At 43.7% G+C, this 17,971-nt stretch overlaps 1 protein-coding gene across 8 annotated transcripts in view; it reads right to left on the bottom strand.

The window, feature by feature from the left end:
• Positions 1-17,661, bottom strand: part of LOC309506221 (protein NLRC3-like) — a 186,779-nt gene extending 169,118 nt beyond the window's left edge. For 5 of the 8 annotated variants that reach the window (XM_082179932.1, XM_082179930.1, XM_082179931.1 and 2 more), the window contains exons 1-7: positions 17,538-17,634; positions 16,892-17,011; positions 16,384-16,497; positions 15,662-15,775; positions 14,801-14,923; positions 4,518-4,613; positions 1,289-3,016 (exon numbers count right to left, since the gene is read on the bottom strand). In XM_082179932.1, the coding sequence (XP_082036058.1) occupies positions 1,289-3,016; positions 4,518-4,613; positions 14,801-14,923; positions 15,662-15,775; positions 16,384-16,497; positions 16,892-17,004 (2,288 nt within the window). In that variant the 5' untranslated portion in view covers positions 17,005-17,011; positions 17,538-17,634. Of the gene's footprint in view, positions 1-1,288; positions 3,017-4,517; positions 4,614-14,800; positions 14,924-15,661; positions 15,776-16,383; positions 16,498-16,891; positions 17,012-17,520 lie in introns of all 8 variants that reach the window. The other 3 variants (XM_082179928.1, XM_082179936.1, XM_082179927.1) reach the window with 2 other exon arrangements.
• Positions 17,662-17,971: the final 310 nt, after the last annotated feature.

The raw sequence follows: 17,971 nt of genomic DNA, 5'->3' as shown, positions 1-17,971 counted from the left end.
AAAATATGATACATTCAAACGCGATCGCGCTCCAAAATATGATACATTCAAACGCGATCGCGCTCCAAAATATGATACATTCAAACGGGATCGCGCTCCAAAATATGATACATTCAAACAAACGCGATCGCGCTCCAAAATATTAAACATTATGGTTATACATATCTATGTTTGAGCAGATATCCACAAACAGTATTTAACAGTAAACACGGGTCTAAATAGTATAATATTCACCATATATCTAGCAACAGTTCAACTGCAATGTGAAGTTTATGCAAACATACCATAAACTAATAAGTAAGAATTTCTTACCTTACATCTTTCTTGTCTTCAAATTGCGTTCTTCTTCTTAGGTAAATCCAATATAAGCTCAGACGTGTCTTCCAAACTCGACGAAAAGCAGAGACTTGTGAAGTGTTTTGGTGTTTTGTGTTTGAGGTAACGAGGGCGTTCGCGTCCCATGTGGAGATTTGCATGTGAATCTCTTTTGCGCAAGTGGGCGTGGTCGAATTAAAAGTAATTAGCAAGCGTTTGAGATACTGGACATCCTGTTGGTTTTATACAAATTACTTAAACAGAGAATATTTGTTTTCAGTTTGAATCCGATCATTTAAAAGTACACACTTAAATGTGTATAAAGGTGTATGGCTCATAAATGTGTGACAAGTATTCGCTGAGTTTTGTTTCAGTTTATAGACGTGCTCAAGAAAAAAAAGTTCACCGCGACGGAGAGGCAGAACGCACACCCTGTTTATTTTCTTTATTTTACAAAAGCACAATGTTTTGATTTGATTGTAAGTGGACACATACAAAAGTAGAAATATCACAGATTATTTTTTTATATTTCTTTTTTCTGTATAACCATAAATGACGGAGTAATTTAAGTTTATTGTGCTACAATGTGAAGAAAATCCAGCAAAACGCGGGGCGCGTTTGCCGACCTCAGAGGGTTAATGCAATACAGTGAATGACAGCCGTCTGTGTCTCCCAGTATCTTACATTATTGTCAGTTTAGTGTTCAATAGTTAATTTACACTAAAACAAACGATAACATGTATGCCTTCATCTCCGAATACATTATTTGTGTCTTACATTTCATAATGAACTCAGATAAACTCAGTGCCGACTCATTTTCCATCAGTTCTTTTACGTGAATTGGAATGTGTGCAAAGGATTGTGGGAGATCGAAGAACACGAAGCATACACTTGATGCATCCTTCAAAATGAGCTGAATTAAAGACACAAAATTAAGTCTGTTTTAGACTGTAATGCACTCAGTATTACTTACTGATCATTTCTGGGTCCAATTAAGATCTTCAGGTTAAACCTCTGCAGTGTCTCCTCTGAGGACAACAACACAAACACTAAAGCTGACCACTGAGACGAGGAGAGTTTCACATCACATAATCCTCCATAGCTCATATGAGGTTCAGCTTCGTTCACTAGAGAAAGATCACCCAGTTCATTCAGACAGTGAAACAGATTGATGTATTTATCTGGAGAGGGATTCTCACTGATCTTTTCTTTAATATAGTCAACTGTTTTCTCATTGTTGTGAGAGCTGTTTGCTGTCTGTGTCTTTAGTTCTTGTAAGAGACTCTGATTAGACTTCACTGACAGACCCAGAAGGAAACGAAGGAAAAGGTCCAGATGCCCATTTTTACTGTCTAAAGCCTCATCCACAGCTCTCTGATGGAGATCAGATAGTGAAACTGTGTCTCCATTAGTTGGTTTGGTAATCTGGTCAAACACATTGATGTTATTGTTGATAAAGGAGAGATGCACATATAGAGCTGCTAGATGTTCCTGAATGCTCAGATGAACAAAGCAGAAGACTTTCCCCTGACAGAAGCCCAACTCCTCTCTGAAGATCTGAGTGCACAATCCTGAGTAAACTGATGCTTCTGCCACATCAATGCCACACTCTCTCAGGTCTTCCTCATAGAAGATCAGGTTGCCTTTCACAAGCTGCCGATAAGCCAGTTTCCCCAGTTTGACAATCATGTCTTCATCTTTCACTCTCTTCTCGTAGTCCTTCTCATGTTTAATGTGGGTCTGAATGAGCAGGAAGTGTGTGTACATTTGAGTGAGAGTCTTGGGAATCTCTCCTCTCTCTGCTTCACTCAACATCTTCTCTAGAACAGTGGCTGAGATCCAGCAGAACACTGGGATGTGACACATAATAAAGAGGCTCCTTGATGACTTCAGGTGTGTGATGATCCTGTCGGCCAGACTCTGATCACTGATTCTCTTCCTGAAGTATTCCTCCTTCTGTGGGTCACTGAAGCCTCGTACCTCTGTCACTCGATGGACACACTCAGAGGGGACGAGATCCGCTGCTGCTGGTCTGGAGGTGATCCAGATGAGAGCAGAGGGAAGCAGATTCCCCACAATGAGGTTCGTCAGCAGCACGTCCACTGAGGCTGATTCAGTCACATCACACAACCTCACATCGCTCTGAAAATCCAGAGACAGACGACACTCATCCAGACCATCAAAGATGAACAACACTTTATACTCATCATTGGATATGTCCATTTCTTTTGTTTGAGGTAAAAAGCGATTAAGAAGATCTGAAAGACTGAGTGTTTTGTCCTTCATCAAGTTGAGCTCTCTGAAAGCAAGTGGAAATATGAGCTGGACGTCCTGATTCTCTTTCCCTTCAGCCCAGTCCAGGATGAACTTCTGCACAGAGACTGTTTTTCCAATGCCAGCGACTCCCTTTGTCAGCACAGTTCTGATGGGTTTGTCTTGTCCAGGAAAAGGTCTAAAGATGTCACTGCATTTGATCGGTGTGTCCGCTGTTTCTGCTCTCCTGGACTGTGTCTCAATCTGTCTCACCTCATGCTCATTATTGATCTCTCCTCTTTCACTCTCTGTGATGTAGAGCTCTGTGTAGATCTCATTCAGGAGTGTTGGGTTTCCCTGCTTTAATATTCCATCATACAAACACTCAAACTTAAGTTTCAGATTTGATCTCAATGTGTTGAGGACTTCAGCAGGTTTAGAATCATGGCTGCAAGATTAAAATACCACATTATTACACAAGTTGGAGAAGTAAATAACCATAAATTACAAAATTTGTTTGCTGTATTAAGGGACACAGAACATCATTAGGTTTCTGAAATGTTTAAATTATTAATCATGTCTATACAATCTAAAACTGCATTTTTCCATCTTAAAAATATATCTAAATTACGCCATATGCTCTCATTGACAAATGCGGAACAATTAGTTCATGCGTTCATGACCTCAAGGCTAGATTATTGTAATGCTCTACTGGGTGGTTGCCCTGCACGCTTAATAAACAAACTACAGCTGGTTCAAAACGCAGCAGCTCGAGTTCTTACCAGAACCAGGAAGTATGACCATATTAGCCCGGTTCTGTCAAAACTGCATTGGCTCCCTATTAAACATCGCATCAATTTTAAAATATTGCTGATTACTTACAAAGCACTGAATGGTTTAGCTCCGCAGTACTTGAGCGAGCTCTTAACGCATTATAGTTCGTCACGTCTATTACGATCTCAAAATTCCGGCCAGTTACTAATACCTAGAATATCAAAATCGACTGCTGGCGGTAGATCCTTTTCCTATTTAGCACCAAAACTCTGGAACAGTCTTCCTACCATTGTCCGGGAAGCAGACACACACTGTCAGTTCAAAGCCAGATTAAAGACACATCTCTTTGACCTAGCTTTCACATAATACATTATAGACTTCTATAATTTAATGTTAGGCTGCATATAGTAGGTCAGCCGGAACCGGGAACACTTCCCAAAAATCCTGATGTACTCGTTACATCATGAGAAGAATGGCATCTACGCTAATTTTAGTGTCTGTGTTTATCCCGAGGTTTTTCCTGCAGCCTGCCGGATCCAGGCCGTATCCAGATCTGACGAAGGACCTTCGCCTGGACCGATGACAACGCAGTGCTGAAGTGCCAACTAGTCTCTCCCTATGGAGGATCCCACTACCACTCTACAGATAAGGCGTTGTCGGGAAAATTCGTCTCGCGGTCCTACCCCAAAGCAACAAATAAAATAAAATTCCTTATCAAAATTTATAAGGAAAGACAAGTATTTTGTTTAGGCTTGACTTGTATGGAATTCCAAACCTGCGTATATTCAAACGCACATAACTATAGAACCCATTCTAAATGCGCATGTGAACGCCATCAGCGTTTCTCACAGGTTCGCGTTTAAAGTCTGTGTAGAGGGAATGGTGTCGTCTTAGCGGCCCCTAATTTAATAACAAATGATCGTTGCGACGGAAGCAAATCAATTAAAACTAAATTTAGATGGAAATAACTTAACTCTGCTGTAAAGCCGAAACAATCTCTGTTACCTTAAATTATACGCTTATCTCTGTAAAGCTGCTTTGAGACAATCTACATTGTTAAAAGCGCTATATAAATGAAGATGACTTGACTTGACTTGACATGTGTTTGAGTGATGTGTGATGTGAATTGCAGCACCTAAAATTGAACATCATCAACAAAAAGTCCTACATTTTACCTGAAACCAGGATACATGCTTTCATTAAAGTCTTGTGGTTGAATCACAGGCTTGTACACAGTTTTGCTTTTAACTGGTCTGGATAGAAGATTTGACCTTAAATCAGAATGAAGAAGGTAAAGAATCAGACACACTCATATTGATGTAATTGTGTCATTAACTGAGTAACCGACCAACAGCTTTTACAGCGTGTGAATGTATTAACAATAAAATACATAGAGCTTTACACAAGAAAACAATGATGATCATTAATAGACTGAAACTTACAGGGCCCTATTTTAACGATCTGAAACGCAAGTATCAAACGCGAAACGCAAGTAACTTTGTGGGCGGATCTCAGGCGCTTTTGCTATTATACTGGCGGGATAAATGACTCTTGCGTCCGACGTAAATCTAAAATGGGTTGGTCTGAAGTAGCTACTTTACTCATAGGTGTGGTTTGGGCGTAACGTGAAATAAACCAATCAGAGCGACATCTCACATTGGCGCGCTTGTTCCATGGCGGATTGCTATTATAACGGCGGATTTGCCAGACGCACTCCAGGAGCGGTTCGCAGCCGAAGAGACCGACGTTCTCGTCAGGGCCGTAAAAGACAGAGAAGTGACATTGGGGATGGAGAAACACACCCAAATTAGCTTCGGTTAAACAGGCGTATAATAATTTGGGTAAATGTGTAAGCTAGATTTATGCCTATTTTTTAACATCTTCATGGACACCACAATGATTTCCCTCATTTATACAAGGAATATTTTTATGTATGGTTTGCAAAAATGGCAACTGCTGTGTCTGTGTAGATGAGAGAAGCAAAGTGTATGTGCCTTGTGCACACGCTACATTATGGCCAGGCTTGGGAGGGTTACTTTTTAAAAAATTCTGTTACAGTTACAAATTACTTCATAAAAAAAGTATTCAGTAACGTAATCCAAGTACCACAATATGAAAGTAATGTAATCTGATTACTTTTGGATTACTTCAAGGTCACATATATAAATAAAGTCAAGCAAGAAGAAATATTATTTTTAAAAAAACTTTTATTTATTAAGAATTTGGTCCGGTGTAAAATATTTGCAAAATATAAACTATTTAAGAAAATGTCATATAGCTGTAAGTAACTATGTTGTAGCTAAAAACCTATTAAAACTAAGCAATCATGTCTCATTTCCACAACTTGCCCTGAATATTTATGTAAAGGGCTATACAGACATCTAGTGGCTACAGTATAGTATTACAGATTATTTTTGTTCCCTTTCATCATCAGGGAACTCCGACGCCTCGTCGGGGGAGTTCCCCTGACGAATTGGGATCACGCTAGGGAGACCAATTGCCTTCGAGTGAATTAAAACGAGCCAATGAACATTGGCATGCAACATTTGCATTCCGCAGCCCGCCTACGAGTGCGGGTATAAAGGCGGAAGCAAGCGCATAGGCAAGGCAAGGCAAGGCAAGTTTATTTATATAGCACATTTCATACACAATGGCAATTCAAAGTGCTTTACATAGAAGAAATTAAAATAATAAAAAGAAATAAGAATAATTAAAACAGTTTAGAAAAATAAAATGAAATACAGTACAGTACAGTCGGACGAACAGTGGCACAGTGCTCATTCAGTAAATGCACAGCTAAACAGAAGTGTTTTGAGTCTGGATTTGAATGTGACTACTGTAGGAGCACATCTGATCTCTTCTGGAAGCTGGTTCCAGCTGCGGCTGGCATAATAGCTAAAAGCAGACTCGCCATGCTTAGAGTGAACCCTTGGTATTTCTAGCTGATATGATCCTAATGATCTGAGTGATCTGTTGGGTTTATATTCAGTGAGCATATCTGCAATGTATTGAGGTCCTAGGCCATTGAATGATTTATATACCAGTAATAATACTTTGAAATCAATCCTAAATCTAACTGGGAGCCAGTGTAAAGACCTGAGGACTGGTGTGATATGTTCATATTTCCTGGTTCTGCTCAGAATCCTGGCGGCAGCGTTCTGTATGAGCTGCAACTGTCTTATGGTCTTTTTGGGAAGGCCAGTGAGGAGTCCATTACAATAATCCACCCTGCTGGTGATGAAAGCATGCACAAGTTTCTCTAAGTCTTGTCTGGAAACAAAGCATCTAATTCTTGCAATATTTTTGAGATGATAGTATGCTGATTTAGTTATTGCTTTGACATGACTACTGAAACTAAGGTCTGACTCTAGTGTCACACCAAGATTCCTGACTTGATTTTTAGTTGTTTGACCCCTAGAGTGAAGGTATGCGTTCACCTTGAGAACTTCATCTTTGTTTCCAAATGCAATGACTTCAGTTTTGTCTTTGTTTAATTGAAGAAAGTTTTGGCACATCCAACTGTTGACTTCATCAATGCATTGGCACAGGGAGTCAATTGGGCTGTAATCATTAGGCGATAGGGCTAAGTACAGCTGTGTGTCGTCTGCATAGCTGTGGTAAGCGATTTGGTTCTTTCTCATTATTTGGCTCATTGGGAGCATATACAGGTTGAACAGGAGTGGCGCAAGAATTGAGCCTTGAGGGACTCCGCATGTCATGGATGTCCACTCAGACTTATGGTCTCCTATTCTCACATAATAACCTCTCTCATCTAAGTATGACCTGAACCATTTTAGGACTATCCCAGAAAGCCCCACCCAGTTTTCCAGCCTGTCAAGAAGTATGTTATGATCGACAGTGTCAAATGCAGCACTGAGGTCGAGTAGTACCAGCACTGATAATTTGCCTGAATCAGTATTTAAGCGAATATCGTTTATTATCTTTATGAGCGCTGTCTCTGTGCTGTGGTGCGGTCGGAAACCAGATTGAAAATTGTCAAAGTATCCATTCGAGCATAAGAATATGTTCAGCTGATTGAAGACAACTTTTTCAATGATCTTGCCTATGAAAGGAAGATTTGAGATCGGTCTATAGTTGCTTAATATGGTCTTATCCAGATTGTTCTTTTTCAGGAGGGGCTTGACAACTGCAGTTTTCAGGGAGTTTGGAAAACTCCCAGAGAGAAGTGAGGCATTTACCACTTCTAGAAGATCTGCTTCTAAACTGTTTAGCACACTTTTGAAAAAAGATGTGGGAAGTGTGTCAAGGGCGCATGTTGATGTTTTAAGGTGCTGTACGGTTTCTACCAAAATTTTGCTATAAATTTTTTTGAAATCAGACAAAGTTACTACTTTTTCAGGTGGTCTGATCTGTCTGACCCCAGCGCAACTCAATGATGTGCTGATCACCTTTCTGATATTATTGATTTTGTCAGAGAAGAAAGAAGCAAACTCACTGCACTTGCTGTTTGAGAGCATTTCACTGGGAATCTGGCTTGGGGGGTTTGTCAGTCTCTCTACAGTAGCAAAAAGAGTGCGTGTGTTGTTTAAATTGCAGTTTATAATATTTGAGAAGAAAGTCTGTCTAGCTTTGCCTAGTTCCATATTGAAAGCATGAAGGCTGTCTTTGTAGATGTTATAATGGACTACAAGCTTTGTCTTCCGCCACATGCGCTCTGCTTTTCTGCATTGTCTTTTCATATGTTGCACTGCTGTTGAGTTTCTCCAAGGTGCTTTTTGTCTGCCACTCTTCTTCCTGACTTTCACGGGAGCAATATCATCAATTGCACTTTTAACTTTTGAGTTAAAAGAATCAAGGAGAAAATCAACAGAGTCAGCAGATATGCTTGGTGTTAAGGCATATGTGTAAAATGCATACACAAATGCTTTTAGCTTCGGAGCCGACCGGTTGTGTCCTCTCTGAGTGAATGAGCTTTAAGATTGTATCTATCTTACGCTCTACGAGTCTGCTGTTTCGGGAGGGGATCTCTCTGTGTTGGTGAGACGGCGTTTCAGCGTCCGCGCGATTTCCTGTCTGCCGGCTGCGTCTACACGCTGTTAATTCAAAAGCTGTTTGCACAGCTGGTAAACGGTTGAGTGCGCACAGCGGGCTTGCAGTTTCCCCGCTGTGTTGCCGAGTTGGGTCCCTGTGTGCTTCAGCACAATAAAGAGAGTACTTTCTTCCTGAAAGAGCAACACGAGTGAAGATCGCGTCCTTTTCAGGATGACGTTTCACTCGTGTGTTTCTGGATGCGATCGTTTCCTGTCCTCATTTGACGGCCACGTTCATTGTTTCACATGCCTAATCAGTGTGTGAGACTACGTTCGTGGGTGGTTCATGTTCTCTCAGGAGTGCATGACCACGTCGGCACGTTGTTCGTCTCCCCTTTTTAAAGGCTCGAGCCGCTCAGCGTGCCGTGTGCCGTCGAGCGGCGGTTGACAGCGCGGGTTGTCACGGCAACCCAGCGCGCGTCATTCGGCGCTCAAGATGCGCGGTCAAGATCAAGACTCGCGTGCCTCTATGAGGTGAGTCCCTTTGTTTATTTCCCGATCCAGTTTCTCTTCTGGTGCACCAGGAGAGGGCTACTTTGGCGAATAACATTGGTGATCTGAGGGTTACAGTGAGCACGAACCACTCACTCCTCTAGCGCATCACAAACATGCTGAGACTGTGTTCGTGGGTGGTTTGTGCTCTCTACATGAGAGCATGACCACGTCGGCACGTTGTTCGTCCTGCCTGAGGGCTTGAACGCTCAGCGTGCCGTGTGTCATCGAGGCGATGGCCACGTTCACTGTCTTGCATGCCTGGTTGACGGCCATGATCGCTGTTTCACATGCCTAATCAGTGTGTTGAGACTGCGTCCATGGGTGGTTCATGTTCTCTCATGAGTGCATTACCACGTCGGTACGTTGTTCGTCTCCCCTTTCTCGTAAAGGCTTGAGCCGCTCAGCGTGCCGTGTGCCGTTGAGGCTTTGAATAGGATTTTGGTCCTTCTCATGAGGGACCAAGCATTTCATTCGGGGCCCCAGGGGAGGACAGATGTCGATCGCTACATCGGAGAGAGGGCTGTTATACTCTGAAAATGATGCTGAGTTCCTATTGTAATGGTGTGTTCTCGTGCTGAAGATTCAGACTTGACAGCCACACTTCCTGGGTCTAAAGTGCCTGGATGCGTGTGAACATTTTTGGCAGTATGGAAGCATTTTGGTGCCAATATGGCAAGCCAAACATGCCTAAATCTGCAGAAGTTTTTCCTCTCTCACTACCCCTGCACATTCAGTGCACCTGGGTAGTTCTGACTCGGGGTAGAGCTGCGCTTAGTGACTGACCGTGATTAGTCACAGCGCTGGCCCTCGGTCAGACGATGTCCACACTGGTGGTCCAGAAGCGCCTCAAAACCAGCCCACTCGGAGTTCGTTTTCCCCCAGCAAAAGGAAGGGAAACGACCCTGAGAGGAGCGACCCAGAGTATGTGAAGTCTGCTCTTCGGGAGTGCGTGACATCACCACTCCTCCCCCTGGAGGAGGGCCGGGTGGAGAATTTCGGTTCTGTTCCACCGCTGACCGGCCGGTCGGCGGTACCCAAAACTTCAGTAAAAGAGCAGTTTCTTCCTCCTCTGGGTCATTCACGGCCGAGACTGTCGAGCAAGCAGTCTCTCCCGTTCGAGAGCAGGATGTCAGTGTGCGCCACCCTCGGGTCTCGCCACTCTCATTTCCCTTTCCCCAGCACTCAGATAGCAGTGGCGCCACCTCGGTCTCGTCACTCCTGTCTGCCGCTGGGCTGGAAGGCGCGGAGACCAGCAGCCGCCCTCGGGCCTCGCTCCTCGAGGTTGTACTTTCATTGTACCCAAGAAAGGCAGTGGGTTAAGGCCGATCCTGGACCTGCGAGTATTGAATCGGGCCCTGCACAAGCTCCCGTTCAAGATGCTCACGCAGAAACGCATTTTCAAATGCATCCGTCCCCAGGATTGGTTTGCAGCGATCGACCTGAATGACGCGTACTTTCATGTCTCGATTCTTCCCCAACACAAGACCATTTCTACGGTTTGCTTTCGAGGGTCGAGCATATCAGTACAAGGTCCTACCCTTCAGGCTGGCCCTGTCGCCCCGTGTTTTCACGAAAGTCGCGGAGGCGGCCATTGTTCCCATGAGAGAACAAGGCGTTCGCATCCTCAACTATCTCGACGACTGGCTCATTCTGGCGCACTCGCGAGATGTGTTGTGCGATCACAGGGACATGGTGCTCTGGCACCTCCGCCAGTTGGGGCTTCAGGTCAACTGGGAGAAGAGCAAACTCTGCCCTGTGCAGAGGATCTCTTTTCTCGGTATGGAACTGGACTCGGTCGCCCAGACTGCGCGCCTCACGGAGGAGCGCGTCCAGTCAGTGCTCACCTGTCTCGGGTCTTTTCGAGGCAGGACAGCGGTCCCACTGAAACAATTTCAGAGGCTCCTGGGGCATATGGCGGCCGCAGCCGCAGTAACGCCGCTCGGCCTGTTGCATATGAGACCGCTCCAGCACTGGCTTCACGATCGAGTCCCGAGGTGGGCGTGGCAGAGCGGCACGTTCCGGGTCAGAGTCACTCCGCACTGTCGCCAAACCTTCACCCCTTGGTCGGATCCTGCATTTCTACGGGCCGGAGTGCCCCTAGTCCAGGTTTCCAGGCATGCTGTGGTGTTCACGGATGCCTCTGCCAAGGGCTGGGGGGCCACGTACAACGGGCATGCAGTCTCGGGTCTGTGGACGGGGCCCCAGCTGCATTGGCACATCAACTGCCTAGAGTTGGAAGCAGTACGCTTAGCCTTGTGTTGCCTCAAGGGGCTTCTCAAACACAAGCACGTACTGGTCCGTACGGACAGCACTGCGACCGTTGCGTACATCAACCGACAAGGTGGTCTACGCTCCCGTCGTATGTCGCGACTCGCCTCCCACCTCCTCATATGGAGTCAGAAGCATCTGAGGTCGCTTCGTGCCGTTCATGTTCCAGGGGAGTTCAATCGTGTGGCCGACGAGCTTTCACGGCTGCCTCCCCTGCCAGGAGAATGGTGACTCCATCCCCAGGTGGTCCAGCTGATTTGGCGAATTTTCGGAGCCGCGCAGGTAGACCTGTTTGCCTCTCCGGACATGACGCATTGCCAGTGGTATTACTCCCTGACCGAAGGAACTCTCGGCACAGATGCCCTGGCGCACAGCTGGCCCCGGGACTTACGCAAATATGCGTTTCCCCCAGTGAGCCTTCTTGCACAGACCCTGTGCAAGGTCAGGGAGGACAAGGAGCAGGTCCTTTTGGTGGCCCCGTATTGGCCAACCCGGACTTGGTTCCCAGAACTCATGCTCCTCGCGACAGTCCCTCCTTGGCCGATTCCTCTAGGAAGGACCTCCTTTCTCAGAGACAGGGCACTCTATGGCACCCACGTCCAGACCTCTGGAAACTCCATGTCTGGTCCCTGGACGGGACGCGGAGATTCTAGATGGCCTGCCACAGGCAGTGGTAGATACCATCTCTTCAGCTAGAGCCCCCTCTACGAGGCGCCTCTAGGCTTTGACGTGGAACCTGTTCGTTGACTGGTGTTCTTCCCACGGGGAGAACCCACAAACTTGCCCGATCAGAGTCGTGCTCTCCTTCCTACAAGAGGGGTTGGAGCGAAGGCTGTCTCCCTCCACCCTCAAAGTGTATGTTGCGCAATAGCCGCACATCACGATGTAGTTGAAGGTAAGTCTGTGGGGAAGCACGACCTGGTCATCAGATTCCGCAAGGGTGCTAGGAGTTTGCACCCTGTACCCTCTTGGGACTTAACTTTAGTGCTTAGAGCGCTCCAAAGTCCTCCTTTTGAGCCTTTGCCGACAATAGAGCTTAACTTGCTGTCCATTAAGACAGCGCTCCTGTTAGCATTGGCTTCCTTCAAGAGGGTGGGGGATCTGCAGGCATTTTCGGTCGACGATTCGTGCCTAGAGTTCGGGCCTGGCCTTTCTCATGTTATATTGAGACCACGGCTTGGATATGTGCCCAAGGTTCCTACCACTCCCTTCGCGGACCAGGTAGTGAACCTGCAAGCGCTGCCCCAGGAGGAGGCAGACCCAGCCCTAGCTTTTCTCTGTCCCGTCCGGGCCCTCCGGATTTATACAGACAGAACGCAAAGCTTCAGGACCTCAATGAGACTTCAGGAAGGGGAAGGCTGTCTCCAAGCAGAGGTTAGCCCACTGGCTAGTGGATGCTATCACCAGGGCTTATGAGTCCCAGGGTGAGCCCTGCCCACCCAGGTTGCGGTCTCACTCCATTTGGAGTGTTGCCGCTTCTTGGGCTCTGGCACAAGGCGCCTCGCTAACAGACATTTGTAGAGCTGCGGGCTGGGCGACACCGAACACGTTCGCTAGCTTTTTTAGCCTACGTGTGGAACCTGTTTCCTCCCAAGTACTCGCTACGGCCAGTAATTAGAGAGAATAGGTGTGTCGGCTTGCGACGCCATTCCGTGAGCGGATACGTGCGTCTTTTGCTCCGTTGGTTACCCAGCAAACGGCTAACCTCGTGACTTCCACCAGGCGTCCACCAGGCGTTGCGGACCGCCCGGCACCAGGTCTGCTACCTTCAGTAAGGAGTTGCTAGTAGACTGGGTGCCTTTTCCAGTGGTCCCTGCGGCGACCCGTGATTGCCACGTGCAGTTCAGCCGTGTCTTCCCCTTGACAGACTCATTCTGTCGTCCCTGTTGAGTACGCTCCTCACTCCTCCGGACTGGGACTACCTTCAAGGACTGCCATATGTTTCACTACCCTACGTGGTTAGTACATGTGTGTATTTGAGGGCCTTCCTCTAGGCTGCCTCAGCTTCCGCAGCGTTCCCCCCCATTATTATTTTCCTTGGGGACGGGCACGCTTTCCCAGTGTTATCCAATATCCGCTGATTGGGTCTTGCGGAACAGCAGTGTGATTCCCTAGCTAGCTCCCGCAAAATTTCTGGAAACTGCTGCAGGATAGCTTAGCTGGGCGCTGGAAGGGGCCAGCACCATGGCGTTTTGGTAGGGATCCCAATTCGTCAGGGGAACTCCCCCAACGAGGCGTCGGAGTTCCCTGATGATGAAAGGGAACGTCTCGGTTACGTATGGTAACCCTCGTTCCCTGAGTCCAGGGAACGGAGACGCCTTGTCCCGTTGCCATGCTGCTGTACCTTCCCGGAGTACTGGACACCGTCCGGCTCCTCAGCGAAAAGCATTTGTGTATGCGCTTGCTTCCGCCTTTATACCCGCACTCGTAGGCGGGCTGCGGAATGCAAATGTTGCATGCCAATGTTCATTGGCTCGTTTTAATTCACTCGAAGGCAATTGGTCTCCCTAGCGTGATCCCAATTCATCAGGGGAACTCCCCCGACGAGGCGTCTCCGTTCCCTGGACTCAGGGAACGAGGGTTACCATACGTAACCGAGACGTTTTATTTTTAACTAACATGTACAAGGAAAAAACGAAAAACACAACATTTAAAATTTCTACACAATCTAAATATTAGTTTATTTTTAAATGTGATACATGTTGACTAAAGCCGTGAGCTTTCTTAATTTGCCTGACTGAACTTGGGGCGTTGGCAGTGGGAGTTCCCCTACGTAACCTACACAGTGAACATCCCGTTAAGTGAGAAGAGATTAAGAAAAGGTATTTTGGTACAACCATGTTGTTTGCATTTTCTTCTTTGAAAACAAAATAGCAGCGGAATTTCCATGAATTGAAAGCGTTTTTACCCGCGGGCAGCAACGTTTCTACTAGCAGCAGTGATTCATTCTGCTTCTAAGGAGATTGTAGAAAGCTGTTATTTGCACATGCACCAGCGGATGGCACACGTGAGAACAGAACAGAACCAGGAACTACTGTATAATCAAGCAGCACTTAATATAGTTTTATTATCCCAAAATACTGATTTATTAAGTTTTAAATTAAACTATTGTGTAATCCTGAAAGTATTCACCCTTTTTTTTTAAATGTAACTATAATCTGATTACTAAATTTTTTGACATAACTGTAACGGATTACAGTTACTGGATTTTTGTATCCTGATTACATAACGCCATTACATGTATTCCGTTACTCCCCAACCCTGATTATGTCCAAGCATGCACCCTTAAAATAGCATCTGATATCGCGCCACTGACTTAGACTAGGTTTTTCCTGGTCAGTGGTGGAATTGTTTTCTGGAACTGCAAAATAGCACCAGGGAACGTTTGCGCTGGAACACGCCTCCTCTTTGCGTTGAACCGCCCTGGGGAGCACAAGTTCATTCCCTAATTTGCCGACTTTGGAGGGAAAAGTCCGCTGTGCGCGGGTGCAAAATAGGAATGATACATGCGTCGGTGTACAAAGTCAATTGCGCTGGGTGCAAGATAGGGCCCACTGGATCATAACTCATTAAATTGGTGTATATTAATAACAATTTCATAAAAATCAAATACTATAAGCATAACTTTTATAGAAATGATATACCTGAGATCAGACTGTGTGTTTTCACATGTATTTTCTGGCGGATCCATAGAGCAGTTACTCTTCATAGACACACAGCTGTACTCTGGGTTTGAGCTCTTCTGCTGGACTGAACTGGTTTTCAAACTAAGTAAAATAAAAAGCATATAGACTTATAAATGTTGTGCACTTTTACTGGAATCTTCTGTCTTAGGAAAGACCAGGGAGTGTTGTTACACTTTTGAACTAACCTCAGTGTGTTTTGCACTGTGTCAAACTTTGATTATAATTATTTTGAGAAATTAACTTACTGGTTTGCAAATGTTAAGCATGATTCAAAAAATGAATCAAAGCAACTGAAAAAAAAATCTAATTCCAAACAAACAAATTGAAAAAACAACTATAGAATTATATAATGATTCAACTCAGGTGAACATCAACCACGATCACATGACTCTTCTCAACGGCAAAATGGAGGACGAAGGCTCAACCGACTAAAGGTACCAATGTTTAGCTGAGCTTTAAAGATAAACCACCTTACTGTACTCTAGTAACGGTGCTCTTGCTGTGAAACATCACTGACCAGACACTGTGAAGCTTTCTACAAATCTGAACCAGTGGTTAGAAAAATCTGCTTTATTTTACACCTACTCCATTATATAAAGGTGAAAAAAATCCCAGCTTACATTTACTTGATGTCATTGCAAGTATTAGACTGACTGACGAATAAATGTTGCTTCTAATTCAAAAATGTCATACTAGGAGCATAATTTTTTATAGAAATGATAGGGGAGAGCGGTTCAAATCTAGATAATTAAACTGCTGTATATTAATAATAATTTCATATCAAATACTGTAAACATATATTTTATAGAAATGATATACCTGAGATCAGACTGTGCGTCTCCACTCTTAAACGTTCCTGGCGGATCCATAGAGCGGTTACTCTTCACAGACACACAGCTGGACTCTGGGTTTGAGCTCTTCTGCTGGACTGAACTGGAACAGAGAACAGATTCAGTTTAATCCTTTAGATTACTGTGTTCATTCTTTATGAGAGGAACCATATTTATATATATATAAAAAAATCTAATTCCAAACAAACAAATTGAAAAAAACAACTATAGAATTATAGAATGATTCAACTCAGGTGAACATCAACCACGATCACATGACTCTTTTCAACGGCACAATGGAGGACGAAGGCTCAACCGACTAAAGAGACCAATATTTGGCTGAGCTTTAAAGATAAACCACCTTACTGTACTCTAGTAACGGTGATCTTGCTGTGAAACATCACTGTTCTGACAGACACTGTGAAGCTTTCAATAAATCTGAACCAGCGGTTAGAAAAATCCACTCAATTTTACACCTACTCCATTATATAAAGGTGGAAAAAATCTCAGCTTACACTTACTTGATGTCATTGCTAGTGTAAGACTGACTGATAAATGTTGCTTCTAATTAAAAAAATGTCATACTATAAGCATATTTTTTTATAGAAATGATAGGAGAGAGCGGTTCAAATCTAGATAATTAAACTGCTGTATATTAATAATAATTTCATATCAAATACTGTAAGCATATATTTTATAGAAATGATATACCTGAGATCAGACTGTGCGTCTCCACTCTTAAACGTTCCTGGCGGATCCATAGAGCGGTTACTCTTCACAGACACACAGCTGGACTCTGGGTTTGAGCTCTTCTGCTGGACTGAACTGGAACAGAGAACAGGTTCAGTTTAATCCTTTAGATTACTGTGTTCATTCTTTATGAGAGGAACCATATTAATATAAACACATTCATCTTTCATCAAAAAGTACTTTGAGGAAACTTTATGATCTATTTATTTACATTTATGCATTTGGCAGACGCTTTTATCCAAAGCGACTTACATTGCATTATCCTATACATATATACATAGGTATGTGCAATCCCCTGGGATCAAACCCACAACCTTGCGTTGTTAACGCAATGCTCTTACCACTGATCTACAGGAAAGCTAAAACATTTGTATATTTTTACAATTTAACATTTCATGTTAGTTTTAAAACAAAAACACAGGCAAAAATAGGGGGTATAACAATATTTAACAGTGTTTGTTGAAAGTACCTGTATCCTGGAGAAAAATCTCCATCTCTGGATCCTTGTGAATCAGCCATGATGAAGATACAGGAGAATCTGATGAGTTTGATCTCCTCCACTGACTCTGAATGAAGAAACATTCACACACTAAATTAAATGATTAAATTAAACAACCTTCATAATTTAGCTGAACATATCTGGAGTGTGGGAGAAAATTGGATCATGTGACTCCGTTAACTCAAGCTTATTGGGCCTTTTCACACACACACACAAGTCGACCGCTGGATTTAGAATTTATGAAAAATAACGAGCATCGAGAAACGCTGATTGAACATGTTCGGGTAAAAAAAAAAAAAAAAAAACGACCCACATCGACACACACTGATCCGATAAAAAAAAAAAAAAAAATTGGTTGGCATTTGAGTGAATTTGCCTATTAATGTTTACACATAAGTTAAACTTCCGTTCCGAAGAATCATAAACATCACGAAACACAAAGGAAACATTGAAGTGAAAGAAACCATTTATTAAAGGTTTCATATCAAGCTATATGTCAACAAATATCAAACATATCAATATCAAACACATATCAAACAAATAAAATGTCCTCCAAAGATTCATATTAATATGAGGAAATCACACAGATGAACACTCACCTTGATCAAACTTTTACAAAATACAGGATCTCAAATCCTCCAGCTTTAACATACAACTGCACGTAAATTCCTTTTAAAAAACGTTGATAAACACTTTGATGCTCTGATTTTTCCGTATCGTATTCGTATTTTTCCTGCTTAAAATGGCGAAAGGAGAACTTACTTTCACTTTCTATGTTCACTTCACGAGAGCACCACGACGCATACGTGTGAGAGCAGACGTTGTTGATCGCGCGCTGGAGATTAATATTTAAGTGGTAAATTATGTTTGTTTGTTTTGTTTTTTTCCGCAAACGAAACTGTTTTTTTTTTTTCTGTTTTTTTTATCTGTGTTACTTTATTTATTTTTATATTCTTTACTTAATTGAATTTTATTTTTCTATTTTTTTCTATTTAGTTTGTTAATGTATACTTTCATTCACTGTTTTTTTTTTTTTTTTGTTCATCAGTT

This window comes from Leuciscus leuciscus, assembly GCF_965113295.1.
Source record: "Leuciscus leuciscus genome assembly, chromosome: 9".
Taxonomy (NCBI): domain Eukaryota; kingdom Metazoa; phylum Chordata; class Actinopteri; order Cypriniformes; family Leuciscidae; genus Leuciscus; species Leuciscus leuciscus.
This window is presented reverse-complemented; position numbering and strand designations above follow the sequence as displayed.